The sequence below is a fragment of the Manis pentadactyla genome, chromosome 7 (assembly GCF_030020395.1).
Source record: "Manis pentadactyla isolate mManPen7 chromosome 7, mManPen7.hap1, whole genome shotgun sequence".
In the NCBI taxonomy this organism is placed as follows: domain Eukaryota; kingdom Metazoa; phylum Chordata; class Mammalia; order Pholidota; family Manidae; genus Manis; species Manis pentadactyla.
The window spans coordinates 57,286,747-57,310,129 of NC_080025.1; the positions used below are offsets into that span (position 1 = coordinate 57,286,747).

General features: G+C 49.1%; 1 protein-coding gene across 1 annotated transcript in view; it reads left to right on the forward strand.

Moving 5' to 3' along the window:
- LOC118916009 (dedicator of cytokinesis protein 1-like) overlaps positions 1-22,271 on the forward strand; it is a 50,911-nt gene extending 28,640 nt beyond the window's left edge. Inside the window, 7 exon segments of the mRNA XM_057504964.1 lie at positions 154-240; positions 3,226-3,402; positions 4,380-4,463; positions 9,538-9,575; positions 9,577-9,673; positions 17,788-17,933; positions 21,962-22,271. Coding sequence (XP_057360947.1) covers positions 154-240; positions 3,226-3,402; positions 4,380-4,463; positions 9,538-9,575; positions 9,577-9,673; positions 17,788-17,933; positions 21,962-22,271 — 939 coding nt within the window.
- The last annotated feature ends 1,112 nt before the right edge of the window (positions 22,272-23,383 follow it).

A 23,383-nucleotide genomic window follows, 5' to 3' on the forward strand; every position in this document is an offset into this window, starting at 1 on the left:
CCACTTGGATCCCAGAGGGTCATGTGTAATTTCTCCCAGGACTAGCCCTGTGCTACTGGGCGACTTCCCTAGTGAGGGCTTAGAAATCCCCATTAGGGCAGAAGCCGTCAGCTGCTGACATCCTCCTCCTAACCCTGTGTTTTCCCTTTGCAGAATATGTGGATTGAGAGGACCATATACACAACTGCATATAAATTACCTGGGATTTTAAGGTGGTTTGAAGTCAAGTCTGTTTTCATGGTAAGAGCACCCCCAGAGGAATTGTACCCTTTCCTGTATGATGTGACACGCCCTCTTCACCCACACGTGCCACCTGCCCCCGTCCCTCTGTGGCCAGCACACACACTGAAGACCCACATCACACAAGACTTTGCCAGTCACCCTGCACGTGCCTCCGAGCACCCCCTCCCCTCGTCCACAGACTCAGTGTAATCACAGCCAAGTCTAGTTTATGAGGAAACCAGGACTGAGATTCCATTTCCTCTTACAAAATATTTAAGTCAGTCATTGCTGTACTGTTTTGACAGTTCTTTCTTTAACTAAATGAAAAGTTTAAGACAAGTTCCAATTTACATACACCTTTTAAGATCTTTCTTCCTGATGGTTTTATTTCCATTTACATGACAAACAGCTTGATTAATAGTACTTGCTTATTTCAAGTAAAAATAGCTGGAGAATATACCCCTCACTGGCACTTTTTAAAGAAGTAATGACTTGCATCTCTTTAGCTAAACTTCACTTTGCCTCAGTGGTGAGCTCTGGGACAGTTTCCTTTCCATGAGCCAATGGGCAGCAGGTTCCTACCGAACATATAGGAGCATCAGGGAGCGGCAGCCACCAAGGTCTGAGTGAAATAAGCACTTTTCGTTCCTGTGTCAGCCCTTTGTTTTCACAAGGCAGGATCCTGCAGTCCATTTAGTTTACAGTAAAACTCCAGATCTGGTTCCAGGACACAGTGGGAACTGCTAGGCTGCACACCCTGTTTCCACTCTTGTCCTTTGTCCATCCAGTCTGAGCCCTGAGCCTCTGCCTGAGTATGCTGTCCTCTGTGCAATGACCATCCCCATCCCAGGCGCCCTCCTTCTGCTCTGACATCCTAGGGCTCTGTGCCTGTGCCCCCTTAGACACTTTTTCCTTTCTTCTCAGGAATTCCCACTCTCTGTCCCAGTAGCACCCAGGCAGGCCCCGACTTATGGAAAGTGCAGGAGATAGGTGTCAGGTGGCAGAAATGAAACCCTTCGCTGGCACCACTTGGAGCTGGTGATGTATGTGTGTGAGAGCAAGCAGAAGCAGGAGCCCTTTGCATAAATGGGCACTCATCCTCCTAATGAAAGCCTCCCATAAGCCCTGTGCAGTCAGGGATTCCGGGAGCTGCCAGGATGCATGAGGAAGGAGCTTAACAGCTCAGGGATGGAGGGGACAAGCCCTGACCTGTAGGGATGTGGCTCTGCCCCAGGATGTGTTTGCCATTTTTAACAAGCTTAAAGGGCTGGAAACAGAATGATCCCAGAACGTGTGGCTAAAATCCTGCTATCAGCACCCCTCGCCCCCTCGCCTTGTATGCACCTCCTGGGACAGACCGCGGGGGCAGCAGCCAACAATGTTGGTTTGGTAAAAAGAGGAGACTTCATTCTTGAGGCAAATGGGATCAGCAAGGAGGAGTCAGCAGTCAGTTGAAGTGGAATCCTGCCCTGGAGTGTCCACTTGGTGAACTGATGTGCCTGGGATGGAGTATTCCAGGATCTGACAGCCAGGTACAGGGCGGGACGACAGTCCTAGAATCCGTGCTGTTCCGGGGCACCAGCGGTGCCCTCACAGCCAGCACCTGGCCGTAGGTTATGGGCACCCGTTCTCTGGCAGGCCAAGGAGCGCGCGGGTCTCCTCCATGGTTATTTGGTGTCACTCCAGGATTAGCAGTGAGCAGAGTGGTCCTTTCTCTGACCATCTCCGCTCCCTTCCCTCCCCTCCACCTGGCGGACAACCCCCTGCAGGCTGTAGCAGGAAAAAAGCAGGCTGTTTTACTCTGCCATTTGCAAAAGATGCCCTGTTCCTAGGTATGGGTGGATGTCCCACCTCCTCTGGGAGGACCAAAAGTATCGAGTGTTGAAGTCACCCCTAGACAGGCTGCATGGCCTGGCCTGTGAGAGTGAGGCCTGGTGGGAAGGTGTTACTGCTTTAACCCAGCCACATTCTCATGGCCTTAGGATTGAGCCAGAGAGGAGCCCTGGGCCGGGCCAGGCCTCCAGAGAAAGGAGGGCATTTGCAAGACAGACAGGTGTGGAAGGTGTAAGATAAATTCCAGCCAAAATAAGCAGGTGAAGAGAGGCAACAAAGGGCCAGGCAGTTTATTTGAATGTGATCCCAGGCAAAGTTCACCAGCCTGTACAGACACAGGCTAGGGAAGTCGCACTCAGCAGCGCAGGCAGCTAGTTTTTAAAGAAGGTAGGGGGAGGCAGAGCTTAGATTTACAGTGGCGCGAGGATTGGCTAGCCTGAGGTACATTTTTCAGGTTGGGAGGGGGCAGCAGCCAGGGACTTAAGCACATCGTCAGTGTGATGTGCTCACCCCACCCCCCAGTGCCTTCAACCTTACAGAAGGGAAGCCAGGAGGACACGTGGTAACCCCCCTGCCCCCCTGCACTGAAGGTCCTGCTCACCCCCGGCAGGTTTGCCTGTGAGGTCCCACTGGAAGTGGTGATGTGCCCCCCACCCCTGCCCTGGGGCAGTGAGAGCTCCTCCTGGAAGGGTAGGTGGTCCTCTGTGTGGCAAGGCCCCTCCTTCCCTTCCCTGACCAGTCAGGCACAGGGGGGCCTGCAGAGTGCCCAGGCCTCCTGCCTCAGGGACAGTGGCAGGTTGCGTAAAGTTCTCTACATCCTTCACCCTCTTTAAAACAAGGAGGAAACAGGACTGTGGCTAGAGGTCTCATCTGTGAGGCAGATAGATTGTGTTCAAGCACCTTCCAGGTTGTGTGTTTCCCTGGGAATTTGCATGCGAGGGCCACATCTGTAGAAACCCGTGATGGTGCCAACTTGCCTGGCTGCTCTTGGTTGAGCCATAAGAGATTGTGCCTAAAATAAGCACTGGGAAGGAAGGTGCGCAGAAGAGGAGGAGCTGGCCCCACTCGGCCATGACTCTCCTCTGGCAAGGCCCTGGGAGCCAGGGCCGTTGGCAGAGCTCCCAGCAGTGGGCGCAGCAGCCACCTGACTGCGCCGTGTCCCCCTGGCAGGTGGAGATCAGCCCCCTGGAGAACGCCATCGAGACCATGCAGCTGACCAACGACAGGATGGCCAGCATGGTGCAGCAGCACCTGGATGACCCCGGCCTGCCCATCAACCCCCTGTCCATGCTCCAGAGCGGCATTGTGGACCCTGCCACCATGGGTGGCTTCGCAAACTACGAAAAGGCATGTGACATGCCAGTTTTCTCTTTACAACCCTGTCCTGAGACAGTCTCCAAGCCCAGAACCCACACTGGTCTCACTGAGCAATCTCAGCAGTGACTAAGACCGGGAGCACCCAGAGACAGTCTCTGCAGGCTGTAGATGGTCAAGGCCCAGCCCCAGGCCCAGCTCCCCTGGCATTGTCCCCCTAGGCTGGGCTAATGGAGCTCTGGAGGACGACCCTTGGGTGGCTTGGAAGAGACCTGGGATCATTAAAGGCCAAAAGAATCAGCATATTTACAATAGGTGGGCAGGGCTGGTGTGGTGGAGCCAGCTGGTCTCCCTGGAAAATATCTCGGGAGGAATGGGCAGAAGTTGAAGGACATGGGGTGTGGTCTAGACCAGGGGTCTGCACTGCAGCCTGCTGCCTGCTTTGGTAAGTCAAGTTAGGAGCATGGGCACGGCCGTTTGTTACTTTGTGTCTGTGGCTGTTTTCCTCATTCAATAAAGGTAGAGTTGGGGCCCTGCTGACCCTGGGTCTAGAGGAAGTAGAAGCTGAGGCAGAAGGGGCACAGCTGTGGGGTGGGCTGAGGGCAGAATTGCCTGGACTGAGTGACGTTCTGCCCCAGGTGTCTTGGGCTTGGGGCAGGCCATGTGGGGTGCAGGGTTGGGGTCACAGGCCTGTGAGCAGCTGGGGAGCTGTCCCCCAGCAGACAGTAATCCAAGTCAGCCTTGGCTTTGCTGAACATCAGGGATGGGGGTGCCATCCTGGTGTCCCTCTTGCCTGCCTGTTCACCCCCTTTGCTGCGTTTGACCACACCAGACATTTCGCCCTGAGTGGCGAGAGGGTCCACCCTGGGGAGTGAGCCCTGTGCTGCAGGGCTGTGGGTCTGTTTCCCCAGTGCCTGCTCCTGGGGAAGGTACCTGGTACACATGCTAGGTGTGAATAAAACGTGTGTGTGTGAGCAGGTGTACCGAGTGGCTCTCCCTGTCTCCCCCAGGCCTTCTTTACAGAGCGGTACCTGCAGGAGTACTGTGAGGCCCACGAGAAGATCAAGAAGCTCAAGGACCTGATTGTGTGGCAGGTAAACGTCCCACAGCGGCCTTAAGGGCTTGGGGCTGGGCACACAGGGGTGGGGGGCAGAAAACCAAGTGTAGGCCCAGATCCACTGGGCCAGCCCAGCACACGCCAGCCAGAGTGCACGCAGCCATGTTTGTGCCTGGGCAAACCCACACACCACTGCCATGATTGCTCAGCTCCTAGGCTGCAGTCATGTATCTGAACTCCTAGAAAGTTTTCTTGCACATGGTCTGGTGTATTTCTTCCCCTTGGTCAGTTTACCAGCTACTAGAAAATCTGTGCTGTTGACAGGACAGAACTGAGAACCATGATATGTTAGCTGAGGTCTAGCCTATCCCAGAAAGGTGCTTGGACGGATGCAGTCTGTGTGGAAAGCATAGCTGGGAAGCTGCCATGCACCCACTTCTCATATTCTCTCTGCCTGTAGTCAAGTTACGAGGAGGTGGGGTCCCCATGTGCATTTTCCCAGCTGTAATTCTGTGTACTTTTATGTTTCTACTCATGCTCATGAGGATTTCTGAGTGTTTCCTTATAGGAACATGGTCTTAAAGGGGTGGATAGTTCCAGAGGTACCTAGTGTCCAGTTGAAAGTCACCTGGCATGTACCTGTGTGTCTTGCAGCCTCTGTGAGCCTGACGTGGAGGGGACGTCCAGGCCTGGTTCTCACAGGAGCTCTGCCTGCCCTGGCCCTTTAAGCAGTGTTTCCTCCTGTCGGAGGCCAGGAGGGTGCTGTCTGGGCCTGGAGCCCACACACCAGGCTGAGTAAAGAGAGTCGAGGGAGGTGGGGGCCAGACCCTCCCTGTGCCTGGCTAGGCAGGGTGTCCTGGACCACCTGCTAAGCTGGGGGTCCCAGGTTGATTTGTGGGGCCCTGACACAGGTCAGGCTGCATACTCTGAGGAGACATTTCTGGGGATACTTTGACGCTGGCCTTCCCAGAGCCTCGCCTTAGTGGCTTCTCCGTCATCAGCACGTTGACCAGTGTGACCTCTTAGGGTGGACCGGGGCTGAGCTTTGGTTTCAAGCCCACTTACCAGTTAATGTAGTTTGTACTGTGACAAAATATACCTAACATGAAATTTAGCATCTTAAACAATTTTGAGTGTACAGTTCACTGGCATTAAGTGCATTCATATTATCGTGCAGCTGTCCCCACCATCCATCTCCAGAACTTTTCCATGTAGCAAAAACTGAAATTCTGCACCCATTAAACAATAACTCTCCATTTTATCCACCCCTGGAAACCACCCTTCTACTATGAATTTGTCTGTTCTAGGCATTACTCTAGGCAAATTCATAGTAGAATTTATCACTTAGTAGAATTTATCAAATAGTAGAATGTATGTGATAATTACTTATCACATAAGCAGAATCACATAGCATTTGTCTTTTTGTGACTGGTTTATTCCACTTAGCCTAAAGTCTTCAAGGTTCATCCATGTTGTAGCCTATATCAGACTTCCCTTCCTTTTCAAGGTTGAATGATAGTCCATTATATGGATATAGCACATTTTATTTATGATCTCTCAGTGGACACTTAAATTACTTCTACCTTTTGGCTACTGCAAACAATGCAGCTATGAACATGATACCTTTTTGATCCCCTGCTTTCACTTCATTTGAGTTTATCCCCAGAAGTGAGATTCTAGATCTACTTTTAATATTCTGAGAAACTACCATACTGTTTTCCACATCAGCTGCACTATTTTACAATCCCACCAGCAATAATGCACAATGATTCCAATTTCTCCTCCTTGTCAACACTTATTATTTTCTGATTTTGATTTTTGTTTTTTATAATAGCCTTCCAAATGGATGTGACTTTGCCAAAAATCCATAGGTATTTGACATGTATTTGCCATGGAATTTTTCTGTGGTAAGGGACCCTGGGAGCTGATCTCCAAGGGGCCTCACTGGCCAAGGATGGCTCTTTGCATGGAATGTAAGACTCATATATGACAGGCCGTCTCCCTCTGTTACTAAAAAAGAAGGAGAGATTTTAAAAGTCTGAATGATTCTATTTTAGATGTTGTAGAAAACCAAAAGAATACAAGATTCAAAACTCCACTGAAGGCTATAAAACCATTCCTACAGAAAAACTAGTTTGATCTGCAAAAGTTCTATTAATTTTTTTTTCTTGTAAGCTTTTACAGCAAATTGGATTTTAAGAGTTCCAAGTCCTACAGAAGAAAATAATTTGTTCCCCAGAGAGAACTTTATGTCATCACCCCCAATAACTATATTACAGGATGAATTTTAAAGCAGCTCACAGGAAAGTTGTAAGAACAAATCCATTTTCTAGCCACTTCATTAAATCAAAGAGTGATAGGGAATACATATTCAAAACATTACCTGTGATTTTGCTTTCACTTGCAAATGTTTTGAAAACCCATATTTTAGTATGAGTAATTGAGTCCTACAGTCATTAAAAAAAGGAAGTTTGGGGTTATCCGAATGCTTTTTCATTTTTGTTAGCTTGGGTTTTCCCAGAAGTTCCATCAGGGCAGAGTGAGGTTTTCTCTTGGGAATTCCAAAGACTCCTTGGCAGACTGTCCGTCACTGACATGCAGAAAGCACATCTCAGTGCCTAAAATCAGCCGTGAAGACTGGCTATGAAGTCCAGGCAGCTCCTCGCTCTGGCTTCGCCATCCCTGAAACAGGCTGGTGCTGGCTTGCTCCTTCGAGGTGGAACTGGGGCCCAGGGCCGGCTGCATGGGGCCCCTTCTAGGTTGACAGCTGACACCAGGTCACGAGCGAAGGCCGGCCCCTTCCTCGGAGGCACAGCGTCTTTCCCCAAATACACTGTCTTATTGAACATCCCCTGCCAAGTGTCCCAAGATGAATCCATACAGACTCACATTAAACTGCTGTGATGTATACATACTTCTGTGTTGAAATACACAAAGATGAAAGACCAAACTCATATATCATCCCCCGCTGATGGCAGGCACAGTGCTCCCAAATGTTCTGTGCGGCTGAAAGGCCAGGAATTGTGCAGGGGATACACAAGAGCAAACTTCCAATACAGCACTGCCGTTTCGAAGAGCGTCTTTGGAGAGCAGGCTGCCTGCTAGCTTTGAGCAGCTCATGGTGTGACTTTGGGGATGTCCTCTCCCTTTCTGGGTTCTGGGAAACTCTTAAGAAATGAAGATGCCTGAGATCCACTCTAGAGCAAATCAGGGCTCTGGGGGTGAGGTCTCAGGAATCTGCCTGAGAGATTTTGATGCTCAGCTAGGTTGGAACCCATGAAACAAAGGGTCTCCAAAGACCATTTCAGGCGTCGGTCCACAGCTTCTGTTTATATATTAAGCATTGCATATACTGGCATGTTTACACAGAGCATCTTCTCATGCATAGCTGCAGTTCAGCCCCAGTCAGACACAGAACAGGGCCAGGTCCCATCCTCGAAGAAGGTTATATCTGATCAACAACCAGGACCTGTCGAGGGGATAAATTCTCATACCCCGTAAGTCTCACCTGCCAAAGTGCAGTTAGTGCAGCACCGGTAAGCCAACCACACCAAAAGGTCTTGACTGTAGCCCAGCAAGTAACTTCTTTGATGTCAAGAATCTGGCCAATGATGAGTTTTGTCAAACCATGAAAAAAAAGCAGAAATGATTAGGCTGCATTTGGCACATTTGAGAAAGGTCAATTCTACATCGAAGTGCTTTTACCATCTGGAGTGGCTATGCCTTAACTTTGAGGTGGTAACCCCATACCTGCCTTTGCACCCAACAGACACAGCTCATTTATTTACCACCCAGAAAAGTTGTCCCCAGCCTGTCTTTGCCGTCCCCCAAGGCAGAGCTCAGGAAGCCAAAGGATCACTGTGAGGCTTCTACTGCTGACCTTGAGCACACTGGCGCCAGCCCAGGGAAGCTGCCATCTGCGAGAGTGATTCACGTGGAATGTTAAGGGGTCCCATCTATTTTGAAGTCTCACCTGCACTCTGTCCTTTTGGCAAAAGCTGGCTGGAAAGGGATACCTGGCATGTACCTGGGGTATGGGCCCAACTGTCAGCCAGACAAACTTTGTGTCGGTAAGCAGAGAGCAGGCTGGGTAGGCTGCAGACATGGGGGCGGGCTCACTTATTCCCGCCTTTCCTGGAGTACCAGGAGAGGCAACAGCGACATGCTATAAATGACAGCCAAAATACATTTTATGCATTGATTTGTCTTGATAAGATTTCTTGAATTTGTTCACATGAAATTCAGTTGTGTATTTATTACCCCTCTTACTAATAAATCTGCTCATTTAGATTGGTGTTCTGTCATATTAGGAAAATCTGTTTTTAATCAGTATTTTGATTTAACTATAAATTACTAAGAGGAAGCCTCTTAGCTTGATTGCACTGAAGAGTATCTAACTCCTGGTCTGAGCCCCGGCGGGGAAGCAAAAGCCAGAGAAAGAAAGGAGCCTTTCCTATACCTGCCCCCCAACACAGTGACTCGGAGGGTCTGTGGGGCTGGGGAATGAAAATGTCTCTCTGAGACACTTTTAAAGGTCAGCTGCATCTCCATGCTCAGGAGTGAAGTGTTGGTGTGGGTATTTTGTGACAGCAGTGTTGGCAGAGAAGTGATTATTTTTAGTTTTAAGGAAGAATAAACTTGGTTTTCCTTTCTAAATAAGAATATCCTTTAGGACTATAGACCACAGATAATTAGACTTTTACATTTTGAATAGGATTCTCAGTTGTCCATAAAGGCAATAGTCTCAGCCAAAAAATCTTTGCACTGTGACACGACCCTTTGCCAGTAGATCAAACTACAGCTAAACAAATTCAAAACGCAGCTTGTTCCAGACGCACGTGAGAAGCACAGATAAGCCTCTTCTGGGATTGACTGACATATGGGAGTCAAGCAGAGCCATCAAGTGTGCGGCACTCCGTGTCCAGTTTAAAACACAAACGATTTTAATTTAAACATTTTGGTCTTTGGGGGTAATATGCCTGCTGATGAATTCGATCAGCTGTTTGATCGGGGAACAAAGCAGTTGCTTTCTGCACAGTGCCTCCCTGGCTCATGTGTGCTCCCCCCGCAGACAGCACTAACCAAGAAATGTTGATCTCTGTGTTTTTCAGATTCCGTTTTTGGCCGAAGGGCTCAGGATTCATGGAGACAGTTACTGAAGCCTTGAGGCCGTTTCATGAGAGAATGGAAGCCTGTTTCAAACAGCTAAAGGAAAAAGTAGAAAAGCAATATGGTGTGCGAATCATGGGAAGTGGACAGCTCTGCAGAAGTCAGGGTGGGAGTTGTCTTTGAGTCACATTGACTGTGACAGGCTCACAGGGCAGAGTGACTGGGACATGTACATGTCTGCTTGGGAAGTGGGATTTAAGGGACCTTAGCTCCTCATAAGTCATCTGCCAGCAAACCAGCAGCCTTTCAATAATTAACAGTGTTGGGGTGCATAGCATTCATGAATTTGCTTGATCACCAAATACCCCACTCACCTGGGGTAAGCACAGTCTACCATTAGTGTGGTGGGACAGCCGGAAAATCTGGCAGGGCCCTATGCAACTCAGGCTGGTTCACAGAGACCACACCTACAGTACACACACATGGGGCTAAGTGACACCCGGGGCAAGAGCACTCATGATGTCCCCGAGAGAGGTGGCGCCCGTGCCCAGTCCGAGGTCTGAGTCATTGAGGGGAGTTGCGACCGATTCCTGAGATTGGAAACTGTTAGCCAAGACTTCTCTGTTGAAGGAAGTGGTCACTGATCTGGCCACCCCACGTACACTGGAGATGGCCTGGGAAGGCCATGGAGAGGACACTACCTGGAGAAAGAGGTCAGGAGGCAGGAATTTGAATGGCAGGCCAGAGGCCAGGGCAGACAGAGCTGTGACCTGGGCAGAGGAGAAACTGTCAGGAGGAGCTGGAGGCACCTGGCCTCTGAAAGCCTGGAATGCCAGTCTGGATACAGGGCAGAAGTGGGTTTTTGCCAAGAGCATGATGAAAGCACGGCTTGGGATTCTTGATGATGCACAATATTGGATGGTTTAGGACTTGACAGCATCTTCATGAGCCATGTCTTAGCAGCTCCAGGGGCAAGGCCAGGCACGATAAATCAGATTGCCACGGTGATGTGCGGCTCTATCCTTACGGTCTCTGGGGGCCCTGATGGGGCCTGACCTTGACTGCCCGTGGACCCCGGAGGTGTTGGGCACAGCAGACGTGCAAGGCCTCCTCCCCATTGTTCAGAGATCGGCAGCAGAGGGCAAAGGAGGCAGCAAGTCCTCTTCTAACCTACAAGGACCCCATTTCTGCTGGCACAGAGCGAGTGTGTGTGCAGTCTTCTGTTATCCTGCAAAAGGAAGGTGTGCTGCCCGAAGTTAATCTGCTTCTCATAACACTTGTCTCTACTTGCTAAGGAACCAGGTGGCCAATGCAGTGTGCCATTTTTTGTCTTTTGGGGCCCAATTCCATCAGTTTATTGTTCTTTGGCATGCTCTGCTGTTCTGTCTGGTGAACTCACTTCTATTTTTCACACACTTACCTCATTTAGCAAACACTAATTGAGTGCTTACCATGTGCCAGAGACCTTTCCAAGCGTTTTGCAGATATGAACTTGCTTAACATGTGCAACACTGTGAAGGAGGCACCATGGTCAATCCCACTTTGCAGATGGGGAAATGAGGACACGGGAAGGCCAACTAGTCCAGGGTCATGCACTAGCAAGTGGCAGAGCCCGAGTCTGAACCCTATCAGTCGACCTCCAGAGCCTGTACTTTTAGCCCCTGCTCTGCAGTTTACACAGCAGAGCTGGCCCTTCTTGTCCCACATGCTTGGAGACACCTAAGAGGCTGGGATGCCCCTGGGGGAGGGTCAGTCAGCTATGATTACAGTCCATACTCTCCCACCATCCCGACACCTGCCAGCCAAGGCTGGGCCCCAGGGCCTGGTGTTCATCAGATGAGTGTGTATTTGGCCCTGGGCCCAGCAGGAGGGCATGAACCTGACTAAGCCGAGAATAACATGCTGCTGGGCTGTGGTCTGAAAATGCAGCAGGCGGAAATCTGGGGCTGCCTGTCCCGCCTCCCCGGAAGCTGCTGCAGGTGAGGGGGCTTGGGAATCAGGGTGCTCCCCTGCTGGGCCACGCTGGGGGGCCCTTCTTGCAAGGCAGAACCCTTGAGCAGTGCTTGTGGCTTTGGAGCTGGCAGCTCATTACAATCAGAGTCTAGTGGCAAGGAGAGTTTCGGAGTGCATCAGAGCGCAGCTCTTTCCAAAGTTTGACGCCACTTTTAATTCTTTCTAAGAAATACACACATGTGAAATCTCCAAGTTTTCTTTCCAAGTGAAAAGCCTCCTCTTTGGTCAATCGTTTAGTGTATTTGAGAATGACAGAAATCTGTCTGGCTCAGCAAACTCCCTTCATATTCCTTTCACTGCTGGGATTCATGCTTTCTGGGAATGCTTGTGTTGGGCACAGGGAAAAAGGCAAGGCAGTAAGGTGGAAGTGTTGTGAGGGGGTCGGGGATGTCCCCCTCTCAAGGACAGGTTTCCCCTGTTCCAAGCCAGCCATCCTTGGCTGGCACTTAGCAATTCCCACTGCATCCTGAGATGGCATCATGTCCTCCAAACTTCCCACTTTGTCTGCAGGGGCAGCCAGGGCATCCCGGAGCCCAGCAGGGGCTGGTCAAGCTTATTGGGAGGGCAGTCCAGGCATAGAATTCAGGGTGCGTTTCCCGCCCTGAGATGCTTTTTCTCGTGAAACTGCCTTCCTGCCTCCATCCTGGGACCCCAGAGGCAGGCTGTACAGCCAGCCTCTCGAGCAGGCGAGGGACAGGCGATGCCCCTGTCATTCTCGGAGAAATGTGACAATAAAAAGCATCTGGATGAGTCTTTGTCATCTTCTCTACTTTGGAAACCTGCAAGCATCTCAGAATACTTTAAAAAGCAGTATAGTATTATCCTAGTTTTAAAAAGATGGATTTAAATATAAAAGCCCCATCGAAAGGACATAAACCATTTCGTCAATTTTTCGGAGCCAGCCTAAGCCATAGTAAGGGAACCCTGGGACACGCTCTTGACTCCCTAATCCACAGGAGGCTCCGTCAGAGCCCCTGTCTCACTGCTCTGGCTTCATCTGGCCAGTCCTGGGGCTCTGAAGATCCCCGCTGCTTGCATCCCAGCTCCTCCTGACGCTTGTGGTACAAGGTGCACAGACCCTGGGGCCCCAGGGAAGAGATGACGCTGCTCCTGCCTTTGGCACCTGCTGCCCAGGCCTCTGCTGGCCCACAGGCCCACAGGGGTATCCGTTTGCCTTCACAGTCATGAGAACGATTTCCCTGTTTCTCATCCAGGTCTTCATTTAACCCTTCCTCCAAGCCTGGTGCAGACTGGGGGAACTGTACCTGTTCTGTGCTCTCGGCATGCCCATCCTCCCTGTCACTTTTCCCAGCACCTACATCTGGGTGCTGAGTTCAGGCTTCTTGTGAGTTCCGGACCCACCTGAATGGTCTCCAAACAGACTCCTCCCTGGTGCCCCTCCCACCTCTCAGCCCAGCCTGTAGAAAATGCAGGGCTGACTCCTGTCTCCTTGCCTGGATGAGATCACACCCTCTCTGGTCACCCCAACTTTAGCTGTGGTCTCCCCCAGGGGACTGGTTCACTCCATCACCCTGCCAGCCCAGCAGGCCCCCTACTTTTGGTATTTCTCCTCCCCGGTCCTCCGTCCACAGCCTTCCGGTGGTTTTCTTACTGGGACCCTGGGGACCCTGGGGTGCCCCTGAGGACACTGGGAAGGTCACTGATTGGGAGGTCGTGCTGCTAGGTCCTGCTTCTGTGGAGAAGTCCGACTCCACCTGTTCCGTATGCTGGAACTCAATGGAACATTTCCCAGGCGGAGGAGCGCAGTCAGGGTGCTGGTCCTCTCTGGGAGGGGCATCCTCAGTTCCCCATCTCCACTCACACCTGCAGCCTCACTCGCCCGCCCGGCCCTGCCCACCTCTCCCACGTGCCTGCCCAGACGAACCACCGCCAGCACTCCCTCCCAGGGACCAGCATACTGCCTCTGGGTTTCCATCCGCAGCTGGCATTTGTATGGCACTTGGAATGGAACATTTCCAGAAAACTGTGATATGCACCTGCTTCGCACGATATCCCATGAAACACCAGTGACCCCAGTTAAGTTCATCTAACACACCCCACCCACGACTCCTGTGGTGGGTCAGAATGGGGTGCTCCAACTCAGCGGGGAGACGGCCACGCAGAGTGTGTCAGTCACCGGGCAGGGCAGGGCTCGCTCCTGGGAAGGGAGCCCACCCGAGGTTTTGCCTCAGGCCATAACACCATCAGAAGGGGCGTTGGAGCTGCCACTCGGGGTGTGCCAGACCCTCCAAGCTTCACCTGTCTCCCTCCACGTTATCCTCATGCTGCCTCTCAAGGTGGGGTGCTTGATTATTCCCTGCATGCATGGTGGGGAGCTGAGGCTCAGGGTGGTTTCATGTCGGATTCAAGTCCCATTGTCGGTGCCACAGCCAGAATTCTAGCCCAGTTCTAACTCCCCGTCCCCACCCCCGGCCAGCCCTGTGGCTGGGACACGGGGACATCAGTTCATTCACAGTGTCCTGAAGCTGTAGCTGTGCTGTGCCTCTCAGGTCTGGGAGAGATGCCAAGCGCTTCTGAGGAAAAGGATAGAAATCCTGATTCTTCAATTTCCAGAGGCTCTGCTCAGTCAAGAAGGAATTGTGAGGCAAGTGGCCCTGTAGAGGCCATGGCCCAGTTGAGCCACCCCCTTGGGTGTCCTGCCAAGTGTGGGACCCAAGACTGGCTTCTGCCCCTCCTCAGCCAGAGCCCTGCCCCTGCCAGCCCTCTCTGGTCAGCTGTACATTGTGCAAGGGCTGCTTCCTAGGCCTTCCGAGAGCTGGAGTGAGGTCATCCCACTGGCCCTCTCACCTTAGGGTCCGTGGCTGACTCCCTCCTGTGCACCCGCGCATTCAGGGCTCAGGTCCCCGTGGCTGCTGTGAGGATCATTTCATCAGAGAAATAGAAACCATCCTGTTAGGCGCTCTTAGGAATGGGGTAGGCAGCACCCAAATGTCAGACAGGCCATGCTTCTTCCCCACTGTACGCTCAGCTGCATGTCCTTAACTGCATCCCCATGTGCCCAGGAGACGGTGGACTATAGAGGCAGCACCCTCCAACCAAAAAAATCACCTGAGCATGAGGTTTCTGGCTGTCATCCTTCTGCTCCTCACCTGGATCCAGAGAGGCTTGGGTGGAAGCCAAGCCAAGGCATTTGCAGGGCAGAGGTGGGAAGGGCCCCTCCAAGACCAATAGGTGGTACAGCTTGAGTAAGTGGGTGCTCATAGCAACAAACCCGTGGCTTCCACAGAGCTGATGCCCCACCTCTGAGCCACCCTCAGAAACCATGGCTGTGGAAGAAATGGCAAGAGAGAGCATGGATTTTGAAAGGCAGAGGCTGCTGAGAGACCTCATTCAAAATGTGAAGAGGATCAGTCTCCATTAAACTAAAAAGCCTCTGCACAGTGCAGGAAACAACAAAACAAAAAGGCAGCCACTGTATGGGAGAAGAAACTCACAAATGACATAGCTGGTAATGGCTAACATCCAAAACATGTGAAGAACTCATACAACTACAACCCAATATCAAAAAAACAAACTCCAATTAAAAAGTGGGCAGAAGACCTGGACATTTTTTCAAAGAAGACATACAGATGGCCAACAGACACATGAAAAGGTGCTCAGCATCACTAATCATCATGGAAATGCAAATCAGAACCATAATGAGATATCCCCACATGCCGGTCAGAATGGTTGATATCAACAAGACAAGAAATAAGCGTTGGCAAGGATGTGGAGGAAAGGGAACCCTTGCATTGTTGGTGGGAGTGTAAGCTGGTGCAGCTAATGTGGAAAACAGTATGGAGGTTCTTTAAAAAATTCAAAATAACCATATGATCCAGTAATCCCATTCCTGGGCATTTACCCAAAGAAAACCAAAACACTAATTTGAAAAGACATATGCACCCCCATGTTCATGGCAGCATAATTTACACATAGCCAAGATACAGAGGCAACCTAAGTGTGCATTAACAGATGAATGGATAAAGAAGAGGTGGTACATATATATGATGGAATACTACTCACCCATAAAAAGGAATGAAATTTTCCCATTTGTTACAACATGGATGGACCTAGAAGGCATTATGCTAAGTGAAATAAGTCATGTAGAAAAAGACAAATGCTGTATGATCTCACTTATGTATGAAATCTAAAAAAACAACAAATGAACAAACAGAACAAAACAAATGAACTCAAAGACTCAGAACAAGTGATGGTTGCCAGAGGGGAAGGAGAGTGGGTGGGATGGAAGAAATCGGTGAAAGGGATTAAGAAATACAAACTTCCAGTTATAAAATAAACAAACGTGGGATACAATGTACAGTATAGGGAATATAGTCAATAATATTGTATAAACTTTGCTCAATGACAAATGGTAACTAGATTTATCATGGTGATAATTTCATAATGTTTATAAAAACTGAACCACTGTATTGTACACCCGAAACTAATGTAATATTGCATGTCAATTATGCTCAGTTAGCAATTTAAAAAACAATGTACAGAGGGCCGAGTTCCACAGAGATGCCAGAGAAGAACAATGTCCGAGCTGGGGGCCAGGGGTGGATGAGGTGGTGAGGGCAGGCCAAGAGTTGCGGGTGGTCAGGAGCAGGGGACACAGAGCAGAGCCCCAAGGCCCAGCCGGGAGCCTGGCCTGGAGGAACACTGTGGAGGGCCAGGCCTTGTGTTGCTGCCTGAATGTGATTCAACAAAGCTGAGAAGCAGATAGGATAGGCTTCGAGTCTCCAGATGTTATATAGAAAGTGTTTTCACAGTTTGGACTAATTGGCAACTATCTTTCTCCTTTTTGGTTTCCTCATAAAGGGCAGTTAATGACAATGTTCATCTCCTTGGAGACATACAATGGCACCATCACTGGTACCAAACCCAAACTGACCAGCCCATCTGTGCTGGCCAATGCCAGCTGCATAGGGCCTTGAACCTCTTGTTGCCACGTAGGCCCACTACCCTTTTTATAAATAAAGTTTTACTGGAACAGAGCCACACACACTCGTTTCTGTATTGTCTGTGGCTGTTTTCATGCTACAACAGCAGAGTTGAGTAGCAGGGGCAGAGACCTAATGGCCTGCAAGCCTGAAATATTTATTATCTGGCTCTTTACAGAAAACTGCTGTTTACCAACTCCTGCATTAAACTGTTCTTTGGCAATATTGAACCTTTTATTATTAAAGAGATAGTATACCAGTCAAGTGGTATTTCACATGTGAAACCCATAGTTTAGAAACAGGCCCACTTTTCAGATGTGGAAGTAGAGTTCTGCAGTTTGTAATCAGCTGTGGCCCCAAGCATGTCTCTTAGGTGACTGACCGAGTGTGATGCCGGCTTCAGTGGGGGGGTGTTTGGGATGGAGAGCTGGAGGCCATGCAGAGAGGAAGTACCCATGGGAATTTGGTTTCCACAACCTCAGGTTAAAGGAAAGAGCTTTTGCAGCAGCTGCAGTCCCAAATGTGCCAACATCTGGCTGGGGCTACAGGTACACTAGCATTTTCTAGCTGATTAGGTGTTGACATGTGCTGTGTTTCGATGGCACTAGTCTTGGTATTATACAGTAATATTCCCAGGAGAGGATGGAAAACTCCATCCAGTGCATTTTTCTCAGGAATGCATCACTAGCCTGTGACCTGGCCAGGAGGGGAGGGGCCTGAGCAGGTCTGCCGAGGCTGCATCTAGTCCATGGTGCCAGCCACGGGCCAGGGAGGATGCCCACCTTTCATTAAGCAGCAAGGAGCATGTTATTTTAGTGTAGAGAAGTTCAGTCGTTCCATGCCTGTGTGTTCTGGTGATCTGTACGATGTGTCAGTATGCGGAGATGGATCAAGTTCATCTAAAGACCTTATAACTTCTTTCATCACATTTTAGGTGTAACTCCGTAAATTAAATTTTCTGGTCAGTACATTCTTCTATGACTTTGGAATAGATTGATGTTTTGTGGTCTTGGCAAAGAAAATTGCATTTAAAAGTTTTAAAAATTAACATTCTTTCTGGTTTTTTTTCACAGGATCAGGTAATGTTTTACAAAACTGTAAAATAATCATCACTTTTGCCCTTGACTTTGAACTTGAGAATGTACTGTTTATAAAGTGTGGACAGTTTTAGTCTAGATTCTAGACTGCTAAGACCATGTGGTCCCAAGAGTCTGACCATGCCAGGCAGGGCCAGCCGGAAGTCTTTGGCATAAACATCAAACAACCTGTCCTTCTCAATGTCTCTCCCTTTCTTAACCCTCAAATCTGGATGACAGAAGGGGCAGCCGTCCCCGGTCCATGGTCCGGTCCTTCACAATGCCTGCCTCCCCCCAGCCTCTGTCTGTGGTGTCCGTCTCATCCCTGTCATCCGACAGCACCCCTTCTAGGCCAGGCTCTGATGGGTGAGTTGGGCTCACCTGAGGGGCACGGGCTTGGAGGGGCCAGGGAAAGCCCAGGGTTTGTTTCATCACAACTAGAGGATGTTTTGAAATCCTCTTCAATGCTGAGACTGAGGCTTTACAATCATGCTGATATGACTTTCAGGGTCTTGTGAGTTATTGAGAAAAAATCCTTTGGGTAAGTTTTCCTGTGAACTTTAAAATCTCCAGTGAGTGTTCAGCCCTCCTCGGCCTGTCCCAGAAGAGCGTGCTGGTCCCTTCTGGCCTCATGCTTGCACTTTTCCATCCCTTGCTTACTGCCATGGTGTCACACCAATGAAGGACTGTCACAGCGGGGCCCCCTTCCTTCCCAAGGGCTTCCTGGGAGATTCATTTCTGCTCTTGTGCACCCAAAAGCACAAGTGGGCTAGAGGGAAACCTAGGAGACCAGGAAATACTGGCAGAGCTCCCATAAGGTCTCCTGCGTCAACTCAGAGCATTCAGAAAGAGCCTCAGCATTGATCTTTTTTTGTGTTTTTGAGGAGCAAATATGTAAAGTTTGTTCTTTTCTTATTAAATAAAAAGTGTCTCTTGTAATTTAATTATCAGAACAGTTTTACTGTGGAGTGTGCACAGTTGTGCTTGGGCAACCCTGTTTGGTTTACGATCCATCGACCTATCAAACCCACAGGCTCCCTCCTGGCCCCTGCGACATGCAGACATGAATGTCCAGGACACCCCAAGGGACAGCTCAGATCTATGCGTCTTTTGTTGCTGATGACTGATGTGCCTAATGGAGGACTGAAAACTATACCGACATTTTTTTTCTTAACAGTAGTTTTTTTCGGTGTCTGCCTCTTATAAGGCCAAGTCCATATGGAAATCTTCAATTTATAGGTATTTAAATCATGTGTGCTTGTCATTTAGCACAAGACTGCTAAAGAAGTTAATTCAGCTTCTCCCCAAGAAAATCCTCAGGCTAGTTATAAAAAGGATTTTATACTTCCAGGAACATGGGATGAGGGTGGAAATTTATCTGGAGGTTTTAGATGGAGGAATATCATGTGCGTGAATACATGAGCATGGGCCGTGGGCTCCTTCCCCCAGGAGAATTTGTTTAACCTTGAACTAACTAGAAGGCATCTTTATTAATAGAGTCCAGATTTTTGTTCATTCTTGGGGTTGCCAACCTTAGCTGTGTATCTAATGTGGAGAAAATGAGGCTTTGGTCTCAAATGGCACAGGTTGTGCACAGAATAAGGTTCCATTTGTAGGCAGGTCCTGCTCATAATGTGACAAATTTTAAATGCAACCTGTCTTTCTCTTGGTTCTTTGTGGACATGTGTGGATTTCACAGCTCAGGTCTCTCCCCTAAGCTGAAAGATGTCTACTTTTTCCCCTGTGTTAATTGTCTCAAGCACTACAAACCTAGAATAAAATCATGGAAATTTTTATTGTTGTTTATAATAGAGTACCTGACACATAATAGATATTGATGTATTGGTTATTGTGTATCCAGTTGGAAAAGCCCAGGTGTCCCAAAATGCCTTAATGATCAAAGTTAACACTAGTGTATACTTTCATCAATCATTTTTAAGTTTTTGCTATGGAAAAATTTCAGACATATACAAAGGGGACAGAATGTTTTGAGGCCCTGTGCCCATGAGCCAGCCTCAGTTACCAACTCCTAGCCAGTCTTATTTCAAGCTCTACCCTACCCTCTCCCAACCCCTTATTATTCTGATGCAAATGTTGAACATCATGTCATTTCACCCATAAACACAGCAGTGTGAATTTCTAAAAGGTAAATACTTAGAGAAACATACTGCCTTTACAAATACATACTACCTTTATCCCGTGTAAAAAATTAACATTAACACTTCTATATTATCATCAGATATTGGTGTTAATTTCCAATTGTGCCACAAATATTTTTTATTAGTTTTCTTGACACTGAGTTATTGGTTGATACATCTCTTTAGTTCTCTTTTAATCAATATATTTCTCCTTCTTATCTTTGGTTTTTCTTACAATTTATCAAAAATTTACATTGCTCGTCTGTATCTGAATTTTGCTGATTGCATTCCCTGCAGTGGTGTTTGGAGTGTGTCTCTGTCCTCCACGTGTCCTCCATATTGGCTGTTGCATCTAGAGGCTTGATTAGGTTCAGGCTTGATTTGGGGACAGAATGGCTTTGTAGTTCTTCCACGCAGGAGCACATTGTGTCTGCTTATCTCTCAGTGGCATTAGCAGCTACTGACAATCAATGCCTACATTCAAAATCTTTACTGTTAAACAGAATGTGCCTTAACAACAAATCCTGCTGCACCCCTAGTCATGCAGGGAGAAACGGAAAGTAGGGGACGTGGTTCTTGTTCTCAGCAGTCTGTATCTTCAATGGATTTGTAATGAGATTCTTGTGAATGATCTATCTGAATGATGTCTTCCATGTTACCTCTCCCATAGTGGAGAGCAAGGTGGCTCTAATGGCTTATTTGCTCAGAGCAGTGGTTTCATTCTAAATGCGCCCATTCACAAATAAGTTTAAAAGAAACTACAGCTGGGATGAAAATGCAACTGGCTTTTGGAATTAATTTCTCTTGCAATCAATCCCCGCTTGAAGAAATCAGTTTATTCTCCATGTGGTCAAGGAGGTCAGGCTTGGAAGGTTGCCTGGAGGACTGGGGCCTCTCAGGGGCAAACTCTGGGCCTGGCTCCCTGTCCAGGCAGCCCGCATTATGGGGGCTGTGGCTGGTCCTGCCACCGGGCTCGGGGACTACCTGGGTGTTGGGCAGCTAGAGGCCGGGAGTTGCTGCGAATCCCCTTGGCTTCCTGTTTTGCATCTCCTGGCCATATGGAAATGATGTGTCAACCACAGTTTAAAAGACACGTTTATTAGCAATCAGAGTATAGGTTATTTCTCCTATATAAATGACTCTTTTTAAGAGACCATGTCTCTTTTATTTTACTTTGTATATCATGTCTATATTTATTTTGAAAATATAGGATCCCATAATACCTTGTGTGTGAGTTACACTATAAAGTTTTTAAGACATTTTTATACCTTTCTCTGTGTTGGCCTCTTTCCTATCTCCTTCCTGCTGCAGAGGCTGAAATTCCAATCTTAGAATTGAACCCATTTCTGCCTCTCCTGATATGACCTACCAGGAGAGAAACAGGATGGACTCCTCCTTCAGTTCGATATTAAATCACATACCACAATTGTATGGAGATGTGTGTGCATGCTCCTCTTTGATCCGTACCTTAGAAACTAGTCCAAGATCTGTTTACTCAGTAAACTAACCATTAACGTGGTTTTACACCAACTGATTGGCGCCAGTAGGCAAAAGGGTGTTGGCCAGTTTCATCTTGAGACTAGTGACATCCAGCCCATGGTTGGAGGACATTGAGACTCGGCAGTGGCTGGCAGAGCTGGGACCCAGGTCCTCCAGCTCCAGCTCCCTTATCTGCTGAAACACTAAGGGCACGTCCACATACCTCTGACCTGGAATCAGCTTGCAGAATTCTCGCTGAGCCGTCCCAGAGGCCTTCCAGCTGCAGCGGCTGGTGTATCTGTCATCCTAAACTGGCCGTAGAGACTTGGTCAGACTCAAGATACCAGACGTATTTGCCTCTGCCTATTTCTCCCCATCGTATTTGTGAATACTTTAGTATGAATCTTTAAAAGGCAAGGGCTCCCCTTTAGAAATATACCCCAAATACCTTTCTCCCATCATGAATCTACAGGAATCCCTTAATATCACTATTATAACCCCTCAGATTTCACATTTCATCCCTTGTCCTGTAAAGTGTCCAATTTTTTTCCAGTTTGTTGTTATCGGGTTGCAAGCACAGTCCATCCATTGCAATTGGCTAATGGGTATCTTAACTCTCCTTTGGCCTCCCTCTTAAAATCATTCCTTTTCTGTAAGATTTGGTGGTTCCCAGTCAGCACTCAGATTCGTGGTGAATGTGTTTACACACACCTGCAGGGTGGAAAGCAATTGTTCTCCCAGTCAGACGTCAGTGACTTAAACAACCGTTTCCTTCAGGTTTGCTCTGGAGCCTCTCCTGCCAGAGAAAATGCACTCCAGGTCCCAGGACAAGCTGGACAAGGACGACCCAGAGAGGGAGAAGAAGGAGAAGAAGAAGGAAAAAAGGAACAGCAAACATCAGGAGATATTCGATAAGGAATTCAAACCCATTGCCGTTCCCCTGCAGCAGTCTGAGGCCGTGATCCTCTCAGAAACGGTAATTCCGCAGGGGGCCTTCCCCACCGGGCGGCGGCGGCTGGGACCCACTTCGTTCCATGTCTTGTCAACGGGCTATCAGTTGGGTTTCAGCGAATTTGCTCTAAAGTAGCCACATGACAATCTGGGGTCTCCTTCAGCCCTCGCCTCATATGACCCACTGCCGCCCCGCCCCCAGAGCACAGCTAGCGCAGCTTTTCTCCAGGGCCAGCCTGTCTCAGCACCCATGCTCCGTGCGCGTGCGGGTGGGCCAGCCGTCAGCAGGACCATGGATTCCAGGCTCTCTGCGGCACGGCTGAACTTGCCTCCAGCACCTCCTGATATCGCAGAAGATGTACAAGGAATGCTTTCGTTGTTAGAAGAAAGTATTCCATGTTAACTGAAGCCTCTCCCTCCCCCCTTGCTGACCGGAATGCTCAGCCACAGTGACTGCCTGAGTGTTATGCTTGCCTGGAGTCCAGAAGCCCCTTCCCACTGGGCTCTGCCAGGCACACGGCTCCTGTCATCCCTCCGCCTCATCTGTTGCCCATTTACGTCTCATGGCCAGCTTTCAGAAGGAGTTCCAGGGACTTCACCCAGCACGTGCTGGCTAGTTGACATTAGAAACAGATCCCCAGGAACCTCGTTCATTCCAGAGTCCCCCGCATGTGACAGTGGCTGCAAACACCTGTGTAGCTCACTCTAGTCCCGGGGCTGGGCCTGGGGGGCTGCTGCCACCAGAAGTGCACAGTGGTGTCTGCAGTTTGGGGGCAAAATGAGGCCCAGCTCCTCAGGTGAACTTTATTCAGAAAGTGCTATTTGTAGACTGGAAACAAAATAAAGAAGCAGCTCACACAGGCTGTCAGCTTCTAAGGCTATGTCAGGCTTAGAGCCACTGTCCCCACCCCAGAAAGGGACAGGCATTTGCCAGCCAGTGGCCATGACTGAAGCATTGCTTGATCAAAGGGCTGAGAAGGGGCCACCTTTTAATAAGACATACTTCTCAGCTTGTTTCTATCTCGAACACCAGAGGATATGTTTCATCCATACTGTGTGCCACTAGGACCAGTGGCCACACATTGCTTGGCTGTCTAAAGGAGGAGGGTAGACCTGAGAGCCGTGAATGCCTTCAGGAAGGCGAATGCACTTCTGAGCCCTTTGGACACGGCACAGACTGCAGCTTTGCTGTTTTGCTGCAGCATGAGTGGCCAAGCGTGTCAGGGCCCAGGGCAGGAACTGGCCAGA